Source organism: Vigna radiata, chromosome 6 (genome assembly GCF_000741045.1).
Source record: "Vigna radiata var. radiata cultivar VC1973A chromosome 6, Vradiata_ver6, whole genome shotgun sequence".
NCBI lineage: Eukaryota > Viridiplantae > Streptophyta > Magnoliopsida > Fabales > Fabaceae > Vigna > Vigna radiata.
In genome coordinates, this window is record NC_028356.1 from 85,953 (window position 1) to 107,453 (window position 21,501).

General features: G+C 31.0%; 1 protein-coding gene and 1 long non-coding RNA gene across 2 annotated transcripts; one reads left to right on the plus strand and one right to left on the minus strand.

The window, feature by feature from the left end:
* The first annotated feature begins 1,801 nt into the window (after positions 1-1,801).
* On the plus strand, positions 1,802-7,105 carry LOC106763001. Its single transcript, XR_001375851.2, has 5 exons — positions 1,802-2,354; positions 3,312-3,368; positions 4,259-4,505; positions 4,587-4,670; positions 6,807-7,105. It is a non-coding gene; the product is annotated as an uncharacterized LOC106763001 (long non-coding RNA).
* Positions 7,106-8,947: 1,842 nt separating this feature from the next.
* LOC106763176 (protein NLP2-like) lies at positions 8,948-11,566 on the minus strand. Its single transcript, XM_022781632.1, has 3 exons — positions 10,867-11,566; positions 9,784-10,777; positions 8,948-9,629 (listed from the first exon to the last, which is right to left on the minus strand). The coding sequence occupies exons 1-3, from the start codon at positions 11,479-11,481 to the stop codon at positions 9,040-9,042; spliced, it is 2,199 nt and encodes a 732-aa protein (XP_022637353.1). The 5' UTR covers positions 11,482-11,566; the 3' UTR covers positions 8,948-9,039.
* Between the last annotated feature and the right edge of the window lie 9,935 nt (positions 11,567-21,501).

The window sequence follows — 21,501 nt, forward strand, 5'->3', positions numbered from 1 at the left end:
CTCTTTTGGTTTGCAATACGTTGTTTCTTTAGTTTAACTTATGTGTAGACAAATATGTTCTTGAAATTTAACACAGGCCAACATAAATGTACGTGCTGTAGCACAAGGTTGTTCTGCTTACAAAATCACTGTAGTTGTAAAGCGGGAGGATTCTATAAAGGCTTTACGGACAGTTCATTCCAGATTTTATCTCTCAAGAACCAACATTACAGGCACACTGATTGACCAGCTAAACGACCAGATAAGGTTTTTGTATATTTAATTTTTAAGGAATGCAGATAAGAAATAATAACGATAAATATTCTCATTTTAGAATCAATTTATTATTTGTTGAAAGTACAGTTCTATTATAGTATTTTGTTACTGTAAGTCAAAATTGTTCTAGTTTTATTATTTAACATAAAATAATTCGAAATGGGAATCAGCGTACACAAAGACGACTAATAGCGAGTGAACACAGAGAAGACGAGAAAGAGATATGAAAATGTGATTTTCCTTATGCCGATTTGGATGCTCACTTAACAATAGAAACATATAGTGATTTGATATGTTTGAATATATAATGTCGTATCATTAATACAATCTTACAAATTTTATATGAATATTGGGTGGTAAAAGATAGTTTATAATAATAATATTATTATACAATATCCTATGTATAGTGTATACATAGGAACATCACATAGATATTCTCTATAAATAGTTTCTTAAAACTATCTTTCTGTGTTTTCATACATTATATTAAAGAATGATCTGTTTTTTTATTTATTTTTTTGCATCCTTAAAATTAAAATAATTATATTAATAATTTCATCCTTAAAATGATATTTTTTAAATGTGATGATTTTTATTTAACTGTTTTTTAATCTTAATCATTTTTTAAATTAAAAAAAGAAATTGTCATTTTAATACGTTTCGTATTAATGATAGTTTGTTATTCTCGTGCAAAAGAAAAATTTTATGATAAATTATTGCATTTAAAAAAAATATAAATGGTTTATCCTATTGGAGATGAAAGGATAAGATAGTTTAAATGAATATATAAGTTAAAAAAATATAACTCTGAAGCATAAATATACTTTGACTGATATAATTGATGTAAATCAGATATTTGTTTTAATACGTCTAATTTATTACTTAAAATTAGAGAAATTTTTAATTATAATTTCTGTGACATCAAGGTGATTTATCATACTCTATGTTATTAGAATATTCATATTAAAGTATTTTCCACTGAAAATTAACATATAACTAGTAAAACGTAATGTCAAAATCCACCTCAATTTCATTATATAAACGTTAAATAATGCAGGCACAAATTTTACAAAGTTTAATACAAAAACTTCTTTAATCCATCGCAAAAATTTAAATACTTTACGAATGCATGATTAAAAATAATATTTATCCACAAACTAATATACTCATTCAAACCAGCTCAATTTAAAGCAAATTATGAAAAATACTGTCGAAAATAAGTAGAAGAAAAGAAAAGGATGATTGAAATTCATAATTTGCAGAAAGATTCTTTTATCATTAAAGTGAAGATAATTTATTTTAAAGAATTATATAGAAATTCTTCTAAGTTTACATGTTACGTATTAAAATTAAATTCAGAAATAAACGTGAAGAAGATGGATCGGAAGATGTACAGAGTTTAAAAATTTTCTAAAAATTATATTCTTAAGAAAATTTAAAATATTTCATCAAAAACTTTTTCATTTAATTTAAAATATAAAAAAAAAATGCTGTAAAGAATGTGTTGTGAAGCAAATAAGAACATATCTTATAATTGAAAAAGAAAAGAAAATCTCTGAATGCAGCATTTGTTCATGAATTACTCTGACATATACAGCTCAAAGCTGATTCGGTTACTTGAAAGATTGGACTAATGAAGAAGAGACACACCACAAGGATGCGTGCTGCTGCTAAATACTCAGTCCTGCTGCTGCAGAGCCTCCACAACTTCCAACGTTCATTTGAATTTTGGAACGTTGGTGGCAACGTTCATAATCCAACGTTTAGAATTTTGCAACGGTCGTTTCTTTGCATTATAAATATACCATCCATCGTTCCAATTGCAACACACAAATCACATATTTTCAATTTCTATTTTCACTTTTGATTTCCTACCTTCTATTTTATTTTCTATATCTCATATCCTCCTTGTATAGAGTTTCTTGCGGTTTGAGTTTTGATGAGTTGAAGAGAACTGAGAACAAGATCATTGCAAAACGAAGAAACGGGCTTTTGAAGAAAGCTTATGAGCTTTCCGTTCTCTGTGATGCCGAGCTTGCTCTCATCATCATCATCTTCTCCACTAGAGGAAAGTTGTACGAGTTTTGCAGCACTTCAAGGTACCTCTTCCTTTGATTTTTGCTGTTCTATCTCTTCCTTTTTCTTTAATTTTTGGTTTTCTTCAAGCCTTCGCCTTTCTCTTTCTTACCCTCTTTCGGTTCTCAACCCAGCGATCGGAAATTGATTTTTTTGCTTCATTTGTTTAAGTTCTTTGTAGATCTGGTTCAAAATCTTTTACTGGAAAGGTTTTTGCTCAGGCTTCTGTTTCTATGCAATTAAGTGTTCGGAAAAGAACCACATCATTAATTATTTTTTCTGTCAAGTATTATTTATATTATTTATACAATATAATAACAATATTAGCTAGTGTCTGCTAATTTTGCTTTCAGTGTTTTTAACATTCACTCGAAAAACCTAAATCATGTCCACTTTTTCATTTTCTTTTAACCAAGGCAAGGCACTCTCTAATTTACATCTTTGGCCCTACCTAGGGTTTATTTTATTCCTGCAATTAGTTCTTTGTTTCCACCATTTCTTTCCTTCTTATGTATCATTTGAAACTACTTTTTTATTTGCCTAAGCATTTTTTTATATTATTTATTTATTTATTTACTCATCAAGTTTTGTAATGGTACGAATTCTCTGCCTCAATTTGCTCATCACTTTGTTTCTTTGGTCAATAATTTGTCTACATAATCTCCTCCATTTTAATAAGTATAAACTGTTTGATGTGACTTTTCAATCAGTTATATCTGTTTCAATATGTCTGGCTTGTTTGACAAACGAAGATTTTCTTTCTAAATTATTATTGGCTTCTCATTACAAATTTGCATCTCCCAAAGCTGCTTTTCTGCTCTAAAAACAACAGCAGTGTTTGAAGATCGAAAAAAGATGCACATGAAGGGCTATATATACATTTTTCGGATGCATAAGTACTTCTTAGTGTGTCTACATGTTCTGTGTAGTTGTGGAAATAGAATAATTTTCTTAATGTTTAATTTGGTGTGAACATGCAGTATGCTGAAAACGCTAGAAAGGTATCAGAAATGTAACTATGGAGCGCCTTGGTATTGGTGATTATCCTATACACCCTATTTAATTGAGCAACTGTGCATATAAAACATTCTTGGTTATTTCCAAGTTGTCGTGGTTTTGGTTTATCCACTAGCTAGTTACCAAACAATTTCATTTGGAGAGGCAACAAATTGTGAGAAAAAACTGAATTTGATCGGCATTTCAGTTGTTTTCAGGAAACACCAGTTTTCAGTTGCTTACACGAATTTGTTCTGTAAATTTGCGAAACATAAAAAATTAAAGAAGTTGTGTGTATTCGCTTAATCTAACTATTTTCAAATGATTTACGGCCTTATCGATTCTCAAGTTGTGTGTATTAAAATAGTTTGAAGTTTCAAATGATTTCTTAACTATTTTCAATTTTTTTGAAGTTTGAATATTAAAATAGTTTGCTGCTAAGTTGAATATGTTAGTTTGAAGTGTGGAACTATCTGGGTATATATATCTCGTGGGAAGGGAAGTTAAGTATTCAATTTTATTGTTTCTAAAGTTTTTGTGGCTTAATATAAATGAAGTTATATAAATGAAGGTATTAAGGATAAATTGAATAGGCAGTGTGACGATTTTGCTGACTCGTTATTAAGTACTATTTTCATGTACTAGTTTTTCAGTTGTACTATTTGACAAATAGGATGTTGATATTTACTCTTTTCTAGAGACGGTAGAGGGAAAAGATGTATTTGGCAATGAACATAAGACATATTTTCTCTTTTTCATAGATGATCACAAGTTAAATGGGCTTTCTATTCTGATAACAAATGAAGCGTTTATTGATTTTTGTATTAATTTAACTAATCCTAGTGCTATATATAGTAATCATTATTTGTCCATTGCCTACAAACAAACTTTGTATATGCTATAATCTAATCCTTACTTTATGTTCATGCAGTTCCCATATCCGTACTTCTTTCAGAAAAATGAAGAAGCTCACCCGAGACCATACATTTATTGTTGCTGCTCGGAAGGAGTATTCACTGCTTGTATGATACTTAAAAGTCCTAAGGAAATAAAAATCTTATGGGGGTTGCAGGTTGTTAGCAGTGATGGGAGAAAAGGGTCAAGCGGCTTCATCCACTTTGTTATCTGTAGAGAATTTGCCAGAGGATCATTCAACGAATATTCCATGAAGCTGGAAAGTATGGTTTCTTTCTTAAGTTATGTCTGTGTATCTATTTTTTTCAATATGCAATAACGTTAACATTTCTTTGAATGTGCAGTATAAAGAGGATAACAATTAATGACCCATATTCTACTTCACAGTCCACAAAACATATAAAGCAAGAAATGTTAATCAGTATAAGGTATGAAACTATCTAATGTACAGTTGACCCTAAATTTGTACTGCTCTCACGTTTTAGGGTTTAGGGTTTAGAAGATTTTTGTCTGTCTTGTTATTCCTTTTAGAAGTTCAGCCAGGCAATGTGAAAAAAATGTATTATTGAGAATGGTGTGTGCCTGGACCCAACTCCACCTTGGAATAGAAAAAGAAATCTATTCTCCTTGTCAATCTTCACAGTCACTTTGGTGATTGTTTTGAAAATTCCTGTGGCGATGATTCGTATTTCTTAAAAAGCATGAATTTTTCTGCCCTTAAACTACTAAGTGCACCTTGTTAGCAGTTCACCATGTTAGTAGTGTGTCTCTCTCCCCTATAGAGATATCTTTGCTATTTGGGATCCAGATGGATTTCTGTGATGTGGAAAATTGTAAGGAAGAAAAGTCTTGTGGCTGTTGGACATGCTTGATTGGAAGTAAAAGAGAGATCTCCCACTGTGATATGTTTCTGATAAAGAAACCTGATCAAGACTCAAGGTACAAGGGCCTAACCCCCCACACGTCAAAGGCCTGTCAAAGCTAGCTAAAGTCTCCAACCATGCCCCCCTCTCTTACTAACAAACAATTAGGTCATTAAAGCTCATTGTCCCCAAGGTTGAAATCGGGGTGCTCTCTGGTAGTAACTTCCCCCTTTTCGGTGTTCGCCTTCTTCCCAGAATTCTGACTTGTTTGTTTAGGCTTGTTTAGGCTACCTCCCCTACTCTCTGAATAATCCGGCAACTAGACGCAATGAAGGAGTACAACTTATGCCTCCTTGTACCAATACGCCTTCTTCCAGCACCCGATTTAAGACCTCCGTTTGTTCATCAGATTCCGAGTGCTCATCTTTAATTGAGTTCCCTGGCCTTTGAGTGGCAAGGAATTCCTTCCAGATAAAAAATGCTTAGGAATAATGGGTCTCGATCACTCACAATAATGGACTAAGGAATTCCGCAAGTTCTGGCTAAATATGGGTGCTTGAGTGGCAAGGAAATGTGCGTACTCCTGCGATTTTGGTAACCTTACTATAAGTCCATGTTTTAACTCCTCCCGCATTCGGAATAGTAGGTAGTGAGTGGTTGAGCACAACAGATATTTGTACTGCTGACAAACAAGAAGATCTCTGTCTTCATATCAATCCAATAATGATTGGGCTACCCCTGAGTAATCATCGTCTACGTCACATGAAACTTAGCTATCAGCTGGGAAATCCATGAGGATTGAGAAATCGTCCATGAGGATTGCGCAGATAGCATCAACCTGTCCTAACATCTAAATCTTTATAGTCCCTGCTTTATAACTATCTAAAAATCATATCCCAACAGATCTCTGTCCCTGCCTTATTTGCAATCCAATTCTGTTGATTTTGGATAGTTATAGACAGATCTCTGTCCCAGTAAGTAGGGTCTCCAATATTGGCCATTCTTTTTCATAGATGGACTTGTTCAACGTTCCTTCAGACAAGGCCTTGTTACTAAAGAAGGCAATCAGTTTCTTCCCCTGCATCACGTTCTATGTTAAAGGGCTGTTGAAAATCTGGTAAAGACCTCCTCTGCTTTCAACAGAACCCTCCTTTCTTTCAGTACCTCTGTCAAGGGCTTGGCAATTTTGCCAACCCGTCAACCCCAAGAACCCCCTTAACCCTTTCACAGTTTTTGGCCTTTCCCAATCGAACACTGCGCTCACCTTCTCAGAATCCATCTCTACTCCTCTATTTGTTATACATTCTTCTCAGACTCATACTGCCTTTTCACCTACAAAACCATAAACTCATTTATTTTCTGTTATATTGATTCAGTCGATACAGAAGTGCGTAGTGGGGGTGTGCTGTCCGTATTGGGCTGGGCCCTTTCCCATAAGGCCCCACCGTCGGGGCATAAGCACCCTCTTGCTACCCATATAATAATCCAATTAAATTTACCCTACTACCATTATATATCTTTATACTTAAAAATCATTCATTTTGATCCTCACACCTATAATTTTAATTTTATTCTAAAGATTAAAAATATTATATATGAAAGTTAAGACAAGTTTTTAAATAAGGAGTAAAAGGTAAAATGTGTTCTAATTATGTGCAGTGACACTAATTAGAATCTAACGTTTTTGCCCTTCCTTTTCAGGTGGCATTGAGCTTGTTTGGTCCTCCGTTGAGATATATAGTCATTTAGAAGATGACGTGCTTCTCTTTCTTAGATGAAGCTAGATCACATGTTTGATGAACAGAAAAATTGTTTTGACAAAAGGATTCGTAGTATCTTTTCTTTTGACTTTTGGATTGAAAAATTGTTTTGACTTATGTATCTGAACATTTTCACGGAGGAACATCTGCTTATTTCTGACGATTGGTAGGTACTTCACAGTTACAATTTTTATAAAGAAATGTACTATAAATTGGAAATAGTTTGACATCATCACAAAATAAGTCTGCCAACTTTTAAATTAATAATGTTAAAACTCAAATCGACGGTCATTTGTGATTAGATAACAACGTAAAATTGTTCTGTAATTCACTGTTGTTGTCATATTTTAGGATATTCTAAGTAACAATTCTGATCATAAAATCCTAAAGTTCAATTTTCAATGAAATATTTTCATTATTAGAATGTTCTTGAGAATCACGTTTAAACGTATAATATGGAGTAGATAATTTTATTTTTAGAAAATATTGATTTACGGGGTACATTTCTCATTTATGCGTCAACTTGATAATTTTTTTACTTTAAAATAATGTTTCCAATTGAAACGGACTCAGTTGTAGAAAAATTCACAAAAATATTTTTAATTAGTTAAAATCGAAAATAGATGTTTCATTACTTCTGCAACTATATTTTGCAACTATATTTTGGTAGATGTAGAAAAATAATTATATTTGAATAAGTTGTGAAAAAAGTTGTGGATGTTGTGAAAAAAATAATTAACATTTTATGTGATGTTGTAAATTTAAGTTTTCTTTTCCAATTTCTTTTAGAATTTTTTATCAATTCAGTTGACTTGAAATAAGTTGTGAAAAAACAAATATGGAAGGTGCATGGGAGAAAGGAACATGGAGTGCTAGAATAAAATGTTAATTTTGTTGTATAAGACGAGGATATATTCCGTTAAAATCATTTAAACGCGGACAAAATTAGATGATTTTTAAATATGAAATTAAACAATGGTTATATAATTTCTTTTTAATATTTAAAGTTTTTTTAGCTTCTCAAAAAAAAAACAAAATCGGTCACCTACAACTAAATAATCACTTTTTCATCCAAATATTAAAAATATGGTAGCTAATATTTGACACTAAATTTTTCTCTTCCATTCAACTTACACTTATAAACTATTATTTTATTATAATATTGCATTTATACTTTTTTATTATATTTAATATAATATTTTATTATTAAAAGTGTTGTGCAAAATGAATGTATAAACAAAAGTTTGTCTCAGAATAATTTTCCTAAACATATAGGACATCGAGTTTCAAGTAGCAGTAAAAGTAGTAAAAGTAGTGAAAACTTGCACACACGTTAATTACAATCTTTTTCTAACTTTTAACTAATTAATTAACTTTAACTGATCCCCTTCTTATAAATAATAGTTAATTATAGGAAACTAAACTTATAAATTAAATCGAAAAGACGTATGTAGGCTCTCCCAACTTTACACAATCTATGTGCTGTTCTTCACTTTCGCAAGTCTACAACTAATTGGCTTCTGTAGAAACAAAAGTGTAACCTTATTAAGCTTTTGTTACAAACGTATATAAATTTTTTATTATACTTCGAATGAGTTTGGGTATAAATAATGTTAATTTTTCCACCAACTACTTCACTTTTTAATAATGCTTTATAGCTAAACCATAGGCTTTCTTTTTTCAGTATTACATTCATATAAAGATTTCCATTTAAGGGAATCTAACTCAACTAGTTGAGCTTGAGTTGTCGTAAGACGAATTCTACAAATAGAAAGAGGCAGCTTTTATGAGTAGTTAAAATTATTGAGAAGTAAAGAGTATTTTTTTTTTTATAGAAATAATTATATTTTGACACATTTTTTTATTTATTTTAACATTCAGGTGATATATATATATATATATACATGATAAACTTTTTTAATCAATCAAATTACATACGTGTAATTGTACTACTATCAAAGACGTGTAATTTGTACTACTAACCTTTGATAGTGATAATATGTTAAAATTGATGCATGCAAATTATGTTAGAAGTAAATGAGAAAATGAAAGGATTGAGTAGAGATATTTGGAGACAGAAGATATATATATATATAATGTTGATGGAAATGTTAGGATTTGAAGGAAGAAGGAAGGAAGAAATAAATAAATAAAATGGTTGGGAAATTGTAAGGTTAAGGAGAAGGTTGAAATAGGGCAAGTCTAATGGTGCGGCTCTCATAGGTTGTATGCAAATCTTTGCACTCCTCAAGATCACCATCGCAGGCCAAAACAACCCATTCTCCTTCATCATCCAAATACTTTACCACCAAATTCCCCAAATCCTTCACATTGAAACGCCTTCCGATCTCAACCTCCAAATCTCTGAAACCCCACTTCGGTTGCAAGCTGAAACGGATTTTTTCATCCCCAAAAGTAGCCTTCACCCGAAGACCTGTTTGGGACACGTTGGGTGTGCTGAAATACAGATGCTGCTGTTGAGGAGGCACGGTGGAAGGAGACGAGGATGACGGTGGGGAATGGCCGTACAAGGAGGAGGAGTTGTTGTTGCTGCTGTTATTGTTCTTCGACTGAGAGGTGGCAGAGCTCAACTCTGGAAAACTGTTGTAGAAAGAGCCGATCTGTATGGCACCCTCTGCACCCTGCACCGAATCGATCACTAGCTGAAGCTTCTTCAAAGAGTGCCCTACTTTCTTTATCTTCCTCGATGGCCACCTCGTGATTCCGTGCTGTCTGCATATCCTTTTCAGAGTTGTTGGACACACTGCATATGCGTTGTGCATGCATGCATGCATGCATGCACGAATCGATTCGTTAATAAATTTCAACAGAACGGATATATTGAGTTTGATTGATGACGATCATCAATATATATATGTATATATATATATATACATATATATAAATATAAATCTCACCTCCGATGCTCTTTGCTGCATCTTTCAGGCTTCCGGCGAAGTACTGTCTCAGAACTGGCAAACTGATGGTCTTCTCCGCCTTCGTACGCCTCTTCTCGCCGGACTTTCTGCCACGTCGCCCGCCAAAATTCTGAGTTTGTGTTTGGGTCTGAGATTCATCGCCGAACATATGCTGCTCCTGAACCTCTACTGCATCGTAAGCGCTGCCGCTGCCACTCTCCCACCGGCACTTGCCTGTCACTTTGAACTCCTCTTTCGCCTCTTCCAGGTATTCCAACGACACGCACACTCCTTTCGCCTTCTGCTCCTGGGCCTGGGCCTCCATCATGTGCGCGATCCACGACCCGCACGCTTCTGCCTGCCACTGCGAGTCCGATTTCTCACTCATAACTATCTCCTCTTTGTTATTAACGTATGGCTGCGGCTGTGGTGGAGGCGGCGGCGGCAGCGGGGGTAACGTGAACTCGTCCCCCATGACAACATGCAAGGTCCGGCAAGACTGCTGAAGGATCAGGGATATTGAGCTGAGGAAGTGGCTTTGGTGTTCCCTGTCACGGCAGTCCTTAGGAAGGAAGAACTCGACGACAAAATCGGTGTAGAGGCTTCTTAGAGGAATGGCGACGGCAGCGTGCAGGCCAAAGATGTTGGCGTGGTGAGCCAGAGGATACTGGGCTCTGGTGAAGGCGGCTACGTCGATCGCAAAACAGGGCTTGGCCGTTGTGAAGGCCGTGCCAACGATTCCCTGTCCTCGCAAGAGATGATGCTGAGAAGAAGCCTCCTTGAAGCCCAGAACCTGTGCATCTCCCACAAAACACGCTCTCTCCACTATTGACAAGTGATTCTCCGTTGAATGGCCATACCCACCACACTTCCCTCCCTGCTGGATGCAACAAGGAGCCCAGCTGAGAGCCAATGCCACATTCTGCGCCCTGCACACACACCTCATCACCTCCACAATCTCATTCACCGCCGCTTCGTACACCTCCTCGAATGCCTGTTCCGATTCCGTTACTAAACATGGCATGCTATATGGTATGGCAGAAACTAAACATGAAATAGTTAAAGAAGAAGAAGAAGAAGTACCTGGAAAGGATTGCAGAGAAGATTATTGTTAAGAAGCTGCGGGCAATAGTTGATGGTGTCGCAGGGAGGCGTTAGAATCTGGATGACACCGAGGCATGTGTCGGTGCCTCTTTCGAACACAGGGAGGGCTAAAGAACCAGGAAGATCCACGTAATAAGGAAGCCGAGGGTACTCCTGGCTTCGGTAGAATCGAAGGCTCACATCCCTTGCGCTGTTCATGTTGACGTTCATGTTCATCTCAACTGCAACCCAGTCATCTAAATTTCTGGTGAGGTACTCAGGCCCAGCTACAAGCCCTCTGCGTAAGGGAACCCACACCTGAATCATGAGATTGGAGTTCTTTGTGCATTCTCTGAGATAACAGACAGCCACCACCAGTCTGTCTTTGACGGAGGAATTAGCCTTGTTGGGTCCAATCCACCATCTCTTCCTCAACTCCACCTCCATCTCCGCTTCTGAACTTCCAATATACTGAGCCTCGCAGCTCCCAACGCCACTCGTTTCCACCCAGCAACCTTCTGCCAGCACCTCCTCGATCGAATCTTCTTCCGAGGCCGAATCACACTCCCACAAGCTCCCAAACCCACAATTTTGCACCAACCCCCCATATTCCATCCTGCTCTTAATTCACTTCCCAGACTTTGGTTGAAGATGAAGATTGAAAAAGAAGGAAATTTTATTGGATTCTTCAGAAAACAAGTACCTGATCGACCTCAACACAACTCAACATAAGGGTTTTATATATATATAGAACAGAATAGAATATAAAGAAATGAGCAGAAAAAGGAAAATTTCTGATATTCCAGTGGGACCTTCCTCTCTCAGTCACTCACAGTGGCCGGTGTTTATTTATTCATTTATGTGCACATCTCTTCCCCCTTACTCGCCGCTGTAAAATAATTATATACTTATTTTAGCTGCTTCCTGTATTACGAACAACAACTAAAAAAATCAACGTCTGAAACCAACGTGTAGGACTCATTAATTATCACACTAACTATTTATTATACTTATATATATATATATATATATATATATATATGTGCTACCTATCGTACCATTAAGATGTTGTTAGATTTAAATATCAGTAAATACACCAGAAACTATATCTCTTTATTTAATCAATGATATATAAAAAGAATCCATTGATAGGTAGGTAATTTTGAATATATATATATATATATATATATATATATATATATATATATATATATAGTAGCGTTGGCACCTCTTTGAATATATATAATATGAGGATTTTGACATAATAAATAATAATATAAGAATGCAGAAGCGGCTGCATAATAGTGGGAGATCATAACCATGAAGAATGTAGGAGAGTAGGAGTGCCTCACTCTCACTCACTCTCTCTCTCTCTTTCTCCCTCTCTTCGCCACGTGGCAGCCCCATAGCAAACTCAAGATGAATGCGAAATTGCGTAAAGGGCACGACTTCTTTGGCCAAATCCATGTTTCTACATTCGTATTCATACATACTATATAGATACTGTATATGACATTATTTAAATTTACCAATGGAAGAGATTTCTTAGTTCTTTTTTTTAAAGAAAGAAAAAGAGATGATAATATATTCTAAAATCCAAGTTGAGGCCGCGAAATTGAAAAAGATTCTTCTCTTTTTCATTGGTAAATTAGTCGAGAATGCGCATCACAAACACTGCTACTCTAATACAACGTTGTTTTCCTCGCTACCTAAACTAGAGATCCAAGGTTTCTGCACCTTTTTTTTTTAAACACTATAATTAATCTCTTCTAAAAGTTTCACTGCTTTTCTTCTATAAACATTGAGTAATACTACTATCATATATTTTTACATTCAGTACAAGAATAAAATACTCATAAAAATATAAAATTTTATTTTTTTAAGAAAAAAAGAATAAAAAGTAAAAAAAAAAATAATATCAAATGAATGTAAAAATTTTATGTGTTAAAATATCATTTTTTATAAACATTCTACGCACATCAAATACCCACATATACTTCTATATTTTTTTCATATTTTAATAAAAAAATCTCATATTTATTAAGAATTTAAATATCGGTTAAAAAATATAGAAATAAAAAGTTGAGTGTTTAATTATTTACACTAATAACCTCCCCTAATTATTCAAAAAATATTACAGGGTGTACTTTCACAAGGTCACAGTTGTGAATATTAAAATTCAGACATCGTATACCATCTAAAAAAATATTAATGCAACGTTCTAGTTTACTGAAAAAAAAAAAGAGAGATATCGAATAAGATAAATAATATTACAAAATAAAGTATTAAATACTTAATTAACTATAAGACATACGAATTTAAATACATCTTTTATGATTGTGATAAATTTTAAATACTTATTAATGTATCGTATTGTAATATATTACTCTTAGAAATTTGTACTTTGCAATGGAATTCACGTTTCAACATCGGATGTCTATATCAATTGCATGTATAGAGAATAAATCATTGATTTTGACATTAATAAGCCTTTACAAAGATCATTTCCATCAGTCTGTCCTTTCTTCAGAAACATCATTTAATCGTTATAAACATTTTGTTTACCTGTCGGTACTATATTTTTTAAAATTTTATTTTATTTTATTTTGTACTATAGCCACTCATACTTTTATTATTTACTTTGAAATTGATTTAGATATAAATATAATCGAACATTAAATATAAAAATCTTATTTATGGCAACATCTTTGTCTCTCCCATGTTTATTTCTCGGTAAAAAGGATTGGAAATGTTATTCTTGAGGTTTAAAATTAAGGAACTAATTAGTATTTAAATAATAAATAAAGAATAAAATAAAACGGTATGTGAAGAAGGATTTTTATTTTGACATCTGTCATGAAATGGACGTGGTACGAACAAGACCAGCTGGACAACGTAGTTTAAAATTATTTTTCAACCTCTTTAACTAGCATTCTTTATTTTTACACTGAAAGCTACATATCATCGTTAAAATTTAGTTTCTCATTTTTCATAGAAAATATGCATTCAATATAAATTCATGATAAAATTTAATATAAATATTATATTTTAAGTAAATTTAGTAATTTAAAAATAATTTCAATACAATAAAACTATATTTCCCTCGTGCAAGGATTGAATGTTACAACTATATTTTCCTTTCCATTTGCCTGAACAATAAATATGAATACAAATTGATCGTCATAGAAAATTACAATTATAATAAATTTAAAAAAATGAAAGAAAACTAATTTAACCGATTAATGGATAACAAATATGCCTCAAATACATACATACCATAGAGAAGCGTGTCGATTATAAAATTTAGTGTTCTTTCATGTCTTGATAACTTTGTATATTATATTATGATGTATATAATTGCTGAATCACAAACTACCTAGTAAAATTAAAACGATGATATCATATTGTTTTTTTTTAAGGAATATATTGTATAAATTTCACACATCTAATTTATATATACATATCTAATAATTAATGAAGATAATACACTTTTATAAAGTATATAATCTTCTTTTAATGTTTTACTTTTATGCAGTGTTTCTAATGATATATTGTTTACGTAAATAGAACGGTAGTTTGAGATTAAATACGGATAAAGGGTTCTTATTGAGTAAAATATATTAATTAAGAAAGATAACTCATTATGTATGCAATTACGCAATTATTCATATTTTCCCACTCTAATTGGCATACATACGTAGAACAAAAATTCCTATAACATGCAAATATTCATTCATTGGATGCATAGGGAAGATTTTTTAAAATTTCACATCAACTATAAATAAGGACAATTCACAATATATAAATATGTAAACTTTAATGTTATAACCGTCTATGTGGTTGTTTGTAATTGGTCCTTTTTCAACATACGAACCAATAAAATAGTAATACATAATCTATTGTTAAAAAAAGTTGTTAATATATCATGGTCCATATAAATATGTGTAAACTTTCCATTACAAGTCAATTTTATAAGATTGAATTAGATTTAAAATTCACTTTTTAAAATAATGTTAGAATCGTGAGTTTGAGTTTATTTTAACAAAATTTGTTGTTTATTGAACTACTATTGGATCATCCATTAATGTTTATTTTTACTTTTAAAATGTATTATATCCCTTAACGTGAAAGAATATTGAGATATTATATCTACTAGAAATAACACGAGTTACGTTTTTTCATTTTAATGTCAATCCTCCCTTTATGAGATATTAATTATTATTTTATTTTACCTTGTTTAGTATTATGATTTATTATTTTTATTAGAAAAATATTTTTTTAATATTATGATTCATATATGTTTTAGTATAATTATCAAGATTGATTTATTAAACGAAGTTAAATACCCTAGAACATCTTTTTATCATATATTTTTCTTCCAATCTTTTTATCTTCACACTAATTTTCATGATCTAGGGATCCTTTCCCCTAATTATTCCCATCGTAAGAATATAAGAAATAAGGTAAGTGGTTCTTGGATAGCACTTGCTCCACTTTAAATTTCACAATTCGAAAATAAACCCAAACCTTGGTGATGTTTTGAAGATTGGATTTTATATTATAATAGAAAGCCGATTAAAGTGATTTGATTATTTAAAATAAAAACATTAGTAATGAAGCATTAAAATAATTAATTCCTTAACGAAGTCTACTTTATGTGGAGGTGGATGATGGTTAATGGGCTTACGTATGTACAGTAATTAGTAATTAGTGATTGAAGGAAACAAATCCCTTTTAAGAAATAGGTCGGCGAAGGAATCTTCTTTCAATTTCTAACCAATTAAAAAATAATAAAAAAAAATAGTGAGAGAGATAAAGAGAATAAAATATATTACAGAAAAAAATAACAGGAACACAGCATTAACGCATAGAAGTGTCTGGAAGTGTGAACCTACCCTACATTTCAGTAAATTTTTATTTTAATTATAATTATAAAATTGTAAAATTATAAAATTAAAAATTAGAGCCGCCTCTTCATTTTGGAGAATAAAATATAGCTTCACCTTGTAAACTCGATTCTCCTTTACCGACACGTGTATCCACAACAATATGGAATAATTTTTTTAATTAAATATAAAGAAAAATGAAATAATTTATATGTTAATTAAAAAGTTAACCTTACATATTAGAATCATAATTAAGGAGAAAAGTGAGATTGAAGTGATTTTACTTTTAAAAGTATGAGTATTATATAGTAAACAGAAAGAGTAACCTTATATTAGTCGAAGTTGATTAAAGTATTTAATAATGATCATAATGATTGATGTTTGATATCGATGGAGGAAAAAGTGTGAATATTAGTGTCGAATGATAAATAGTATATTCAGAAAATAAGCAGATATTTCAAAGTGGAAAATCCTAGGGCATCTACCATCCAATATATTGTTGACACGTAATTCAATCCCCCAAAGTTTCTATCTTTCCCTGCCCCACTAATAAATACATTAATTAATACATAATTATTTTAAATTAACAATTTTTTCTAAAAATTTCTGATTAAAAAATATTTAGTACTTGAGATTTTCTTTTAATTAATTTGCACCTAACTAAACCTTTGTGAGTAAATTCGTTAGAGATGACTGAGTGGTAACATATTAATTACTATTAGTTATATGTAAGGGTATTGTTGAAAATATAATTTTCAACAATATTTTTTTTTGTAAGATAATATTCCATCTAAATTCAAATATAAATCAAAATAATTTCCTTTTTTCTTGTTTAAAATTATTACGCTTATATTAAAAAGTACTTAATAAATAACATCCCTTCTGAAATGGTGTAATTACTCTATGCATATTAAATGTCTTGTAAACATTTAGATAACAATTAATCTAAAGTAGTTGAGAGCTTTTTCTTTGATCATTGAAATTATTTTTTTTTTTACATTAATAAAAAAGCACCGATAAATATACTTTTTTTGATAAAGTATTTTAAAATAATCTTATTTTTTAGTAAATACAATATATTCATTAAAACAAATGAAATAATTATAAATAAAATAATCAGTGTTCCACTCTAATTGAGAACATCCTGTAAATTTTAATATTTTTGAATGGAACAGAAGAAGTATTTAAACAAGTATTATAATCGAGAAAACTTAATCAGTTTTGCTTTGAAATTCTAAATCATTAATTATTAATAAATAAAAAATTAAGACTATGTATATTAAATGCCTTCACCTAATCACTACTTCTAATCACTCATGTCAGATTACAAATTGAAAATGGAAAGGTTGATCGAGGGAAGTGAGAGCTACCTAAGCAGAGGAAGAAATTGAAAAAATAAAATAAAATAGAAAAAAAATAAAAAATCTTTAATTTTAACAAATAACAATATATTTAATAATCTGGGTAATGATGCAAGGGTACTTTCATTTTTATGTACACAACACCAATTAAACAATATTTTTATTTCAGAATATAAAGCAATTTAAAAAGAATTAAATAAAAAAAAAACAAAACCATTGGTTTATATTTAAGTATTAGATAGAAGTAGAAAAATGTAATGGTGTTTATATAAAATATTTGTAACAATTTTAATATAATTTTTAAAAAGAAAAATACTTGCCATGTTGCAACTTGTGATATGTTTTATATAATAGTTGATTTGAACGTGTTAACAGTTTTCAATAGCCACTACAATGAATAAATAAATAAACGCAAAAGCAGAATGGGACTCACTCATCTTGCCCTAATTTTATATTTCTATCCATATCCAAGTTTTCTTATTTCTATACCTAATTTTACACTTTCATCTCATTATCTCTTTCTTTCTTTTTTATCATATTATTTATATAAAAATGATATTTATTTATTTATTTAATTTTGTTTTTGAATATTATGTTAGAGGAAATGATGGAGCATTAATTTGTATAGTATAGTTATAATGATGATATCTTTTTGAGATTGAGTAGTCCACTTGCATCTTTGAGTGATTTGACATAAAACCTATAATTGATTTAGAGTGACGTTAGAACCTAGTCAGATGCTGTTCATTTACAATTCTCTTATAATTTCTACATTATTTTATTTCTCCTTTGCCTTTCGGTGTTTTTGCTTTTACGTAAAAATGTTCAGAATCGCATCTGTTTCATTGACCCATATTGACATTGCCATAGCCTATGTTTAATTATAAAGTAATCATTAATCTATTATCAACATCATTTCCACTTCATTCAAACCTATCTTCAAACTAACTACACATTCTTCATCTAATAACTTACATGATTCATCTTCTTCCTATATATGCTTTCATCATTTCTAAACAAAAACCTGCCCATTTTTCTTTTCTCAATATTTCAATCTCTATCATCAGATAACACACCTATATATGTGACGGAATTAACATTTTTATATTAGTGCAATAAGTTATGTTATTATTAAAGGTGTATACAATATATAACACAACAACTCCGTGATCTTCCTCATTTGTTTTTAATATGATATGATATGATTCATAATTAACTAATGCTTAAATATAATATTTTTATATTTTTTAAAATAAGTGCAATTCATATATTTCAGTAAAATAAATTAATATCAAATAATATTTACATAATTTCAATCTCTCCAATTTTAAATAAAAACTTTTATCAAAGAATAAGTTCACATATAATAAGATCTTAATCCAATTACATAGGACATTGATATCGTTCTCTATTTAAAATTTTAAAATAACGAATGGATAGATCTTCATCTTTATATGTTATTTCACTTTTTTATTTTTACTTATACTATACGATATATCGATCGATAACCCCTTAGGTGAATTTACTATTGATAGAGCATAGCCACGGTAAAGTAAAGGTAGTCAAAAGCTAATTAATAAGATAACGGTTATTAATAGACAGTTAGCAAGTATCTTAACGACCAATAATGATAAATTAATAAGTTTGATTAATAGCAAACTCTATAAATATAGATATGAGATCAAGGTAAAGACATTTTTGACACAATTCCATTCATTAAAACCTTTTTGTGAAACACATCTTACTTGAGCAGAGAGACACACAAACAATTAAGACTTAAAGTAGACTAGAATCAGATGATTGATCATCAATCCAACAATCGAAAAACTACTCAATGTGAAATTTGAACTCACACTTAAATTTTGAAGAGTTTAATGTTGAGTTAGTAGAAGAAAAACAAATTCAATTAAGATATGCATGTATAATAGAAGATTATATATATATGTGTATTGTAAAAGAAGAAAAGTTAAAATAATAGTAATGGTGTGTTAAGGTGGAAGGTGGTTGGGAGGTTCCTTTGGAGTTGTTTCTGGTCCTCGAGTTCCAAATTCCCTGAGAGATTAGGCTCTAGAATCTATAGATTTGACATTAACAGATAATTATAGTTTAGTATTGATAGCAATGCAAGATGTCTGATAAACAGGAAACCAGAATAAAGAAAAAAGAAATGAAGCATGGGATTGCCGGCAATAAATAGTAATAATGTGCATGGTTTGAAGATAGGCAATCGTAATGCTTTAGATTCTCCATCGCATTGAATCATTCACACAGTTATGCTATGTTTTGGATTTCCATATCTCATACCGATGTTATCAACAATTCTCTTTTATTCTTATTCTTTCATTGTCTCTTTCATTACCAGTAACAACAACTATTTTCATTCAAACCAATCATTCATCTCCATAATTTCCAAACTAAACTTTATTACAAAGCAGAGTCAATGCCTTTTTTTCTTTTCTTTCTGTTCAGACTTTTCTCAGTCAAACAGACATTTTCCAAATTTAAGTGTTCATGTTCTTTTATTTTTCCCATATAGTACAATAAAAATTTTAAAAGGGTCCCTGTTGGATCTCGACGAATCTGTATTGCATCTGCGTTAGATATTGAGTCTTTGTTTTTTATTAGTAATAGTAAACCTGGTCTACGAGATTGATTTCATTTATATTTTTTCCTTAATTAATATTAAAAAATGTATAACATATGAGATGGGCAGGTAGAATAATTAAGAACATTTGAAGCAATTCAAAATCTTTGCTATAGATTCGAAATGAGTGTGTTCGTGATCGTATCTTTCAGCAGCTAAATCTCTTCCTTTTTTTATGTTAAAGAGACACTGACAATGGGTGTATGAAGGGAACAAAAGTTGCTTGCAAATACACTTCATGTTTAAATGAAGTCAGCATGTGTAATAGTGTCTTTCGAATAGAAAGTGTACTGAGGATGCAATTAAAAGGAAAAACTTTTTTTAACAACACTTTTTTAACAACTTTTTAACAACGCATACGTGACAGCTTGTAATTGGTTTGTTTTAAATATTTTTTAAACATAAATTCAAATAGACCAATAAAATAATGATATATGTCCCGTTATCAAAAAAGTTGTCAATATGTGTTGTCAAAATATCATTGTCCCAACTAAAATTATAAAACATACACCTTTCTATATTTTGTTAATTTAAGTTAGTTTTAGATTACCGATCAACTATAATAATTAAATATTAAATGTAAATAAATAAAGTCACTTGTTTCTCTATCTTATATTTATATTAATAGGTTTTTTTACGAGTCTTTGATTACTGTTGACTCAATCATGATCTAATTATTATCTGATATCGTCTAATAATGTTTTATTCTATTATTAAAGAGATAATTTTATTTTGTCTTGACTGTTCGGTTATCGTTATGAGAGTCGACCGAACAGTAAATATAAACAGATCAATACTAATCTGTCCATATAATATATATTAATTTAATATTCACTTTTAATATAACGTCACGCATTTAACACCTAATAATTGAATAATCATTATTAATATGACATCGTATATATTGTAGATTAAGGTTAGCTTTATATTTCCAGACGTGCACTAGTGATTATTTTCTCTTATATTTTATTTTTATTTTTATATTCGTTATTTTTCTTTAAAAAATACCATGATTATTGTCAAATGATTGTCGCATAGTATCAAATGATTTTTCTTATAATTGTGTGTTTGGAACTGTAAGTGCAGTGAAGACAGGATAGGGATTCTTTGGTGTTGGGCTTTCAAATGGGCCCATTCAGTGGTTGGGTTTGGAGAAAACAACCCAATGGACCTATTAATACTGAAAAAGTCTACCAAGGTGAAATGTCATTGGATCAGGGATTTTGGGTTTAGGAATATCTGAAGAACCTCTTGTAATTAACAGTTGCTGCTATCACATTCCAACCATTGATTCAAGATAGTAATGAATGCAGATGCAATAGTAAAAAAGAACCTCTTGTTCTTTTTTAATATATGATAATCCATAGTAATATACCAAGCTGAACCTTTTAAATAAAGGGATAACATTAAAGCAAATAAACATTATATTCTTAAAATGAATTTTATCACAAAAAAAAAAAAAATATTTGCTTAATTTGATATTGACACGATGTACTTAAATTTAATTGTAAGATACGGTTTAATGCAGACTGGCCAAACATGGTTGCATGCATGCTGGAGTTGTTTCTTCATTGCGTGCATGTGATCTACTTCAGCTCCATATAAAGTTTGAAATGTCACCAAGCTAATGAAATTCAGTGGTAGATATTGGCAAAGAGGTTCCAAGTTGTTAATGGAAGGAAAGCAAGACTGCATAGCAAGCACGAAGCAACGTGACAAGTAACTGACTTTTTTTTTTTTTTTT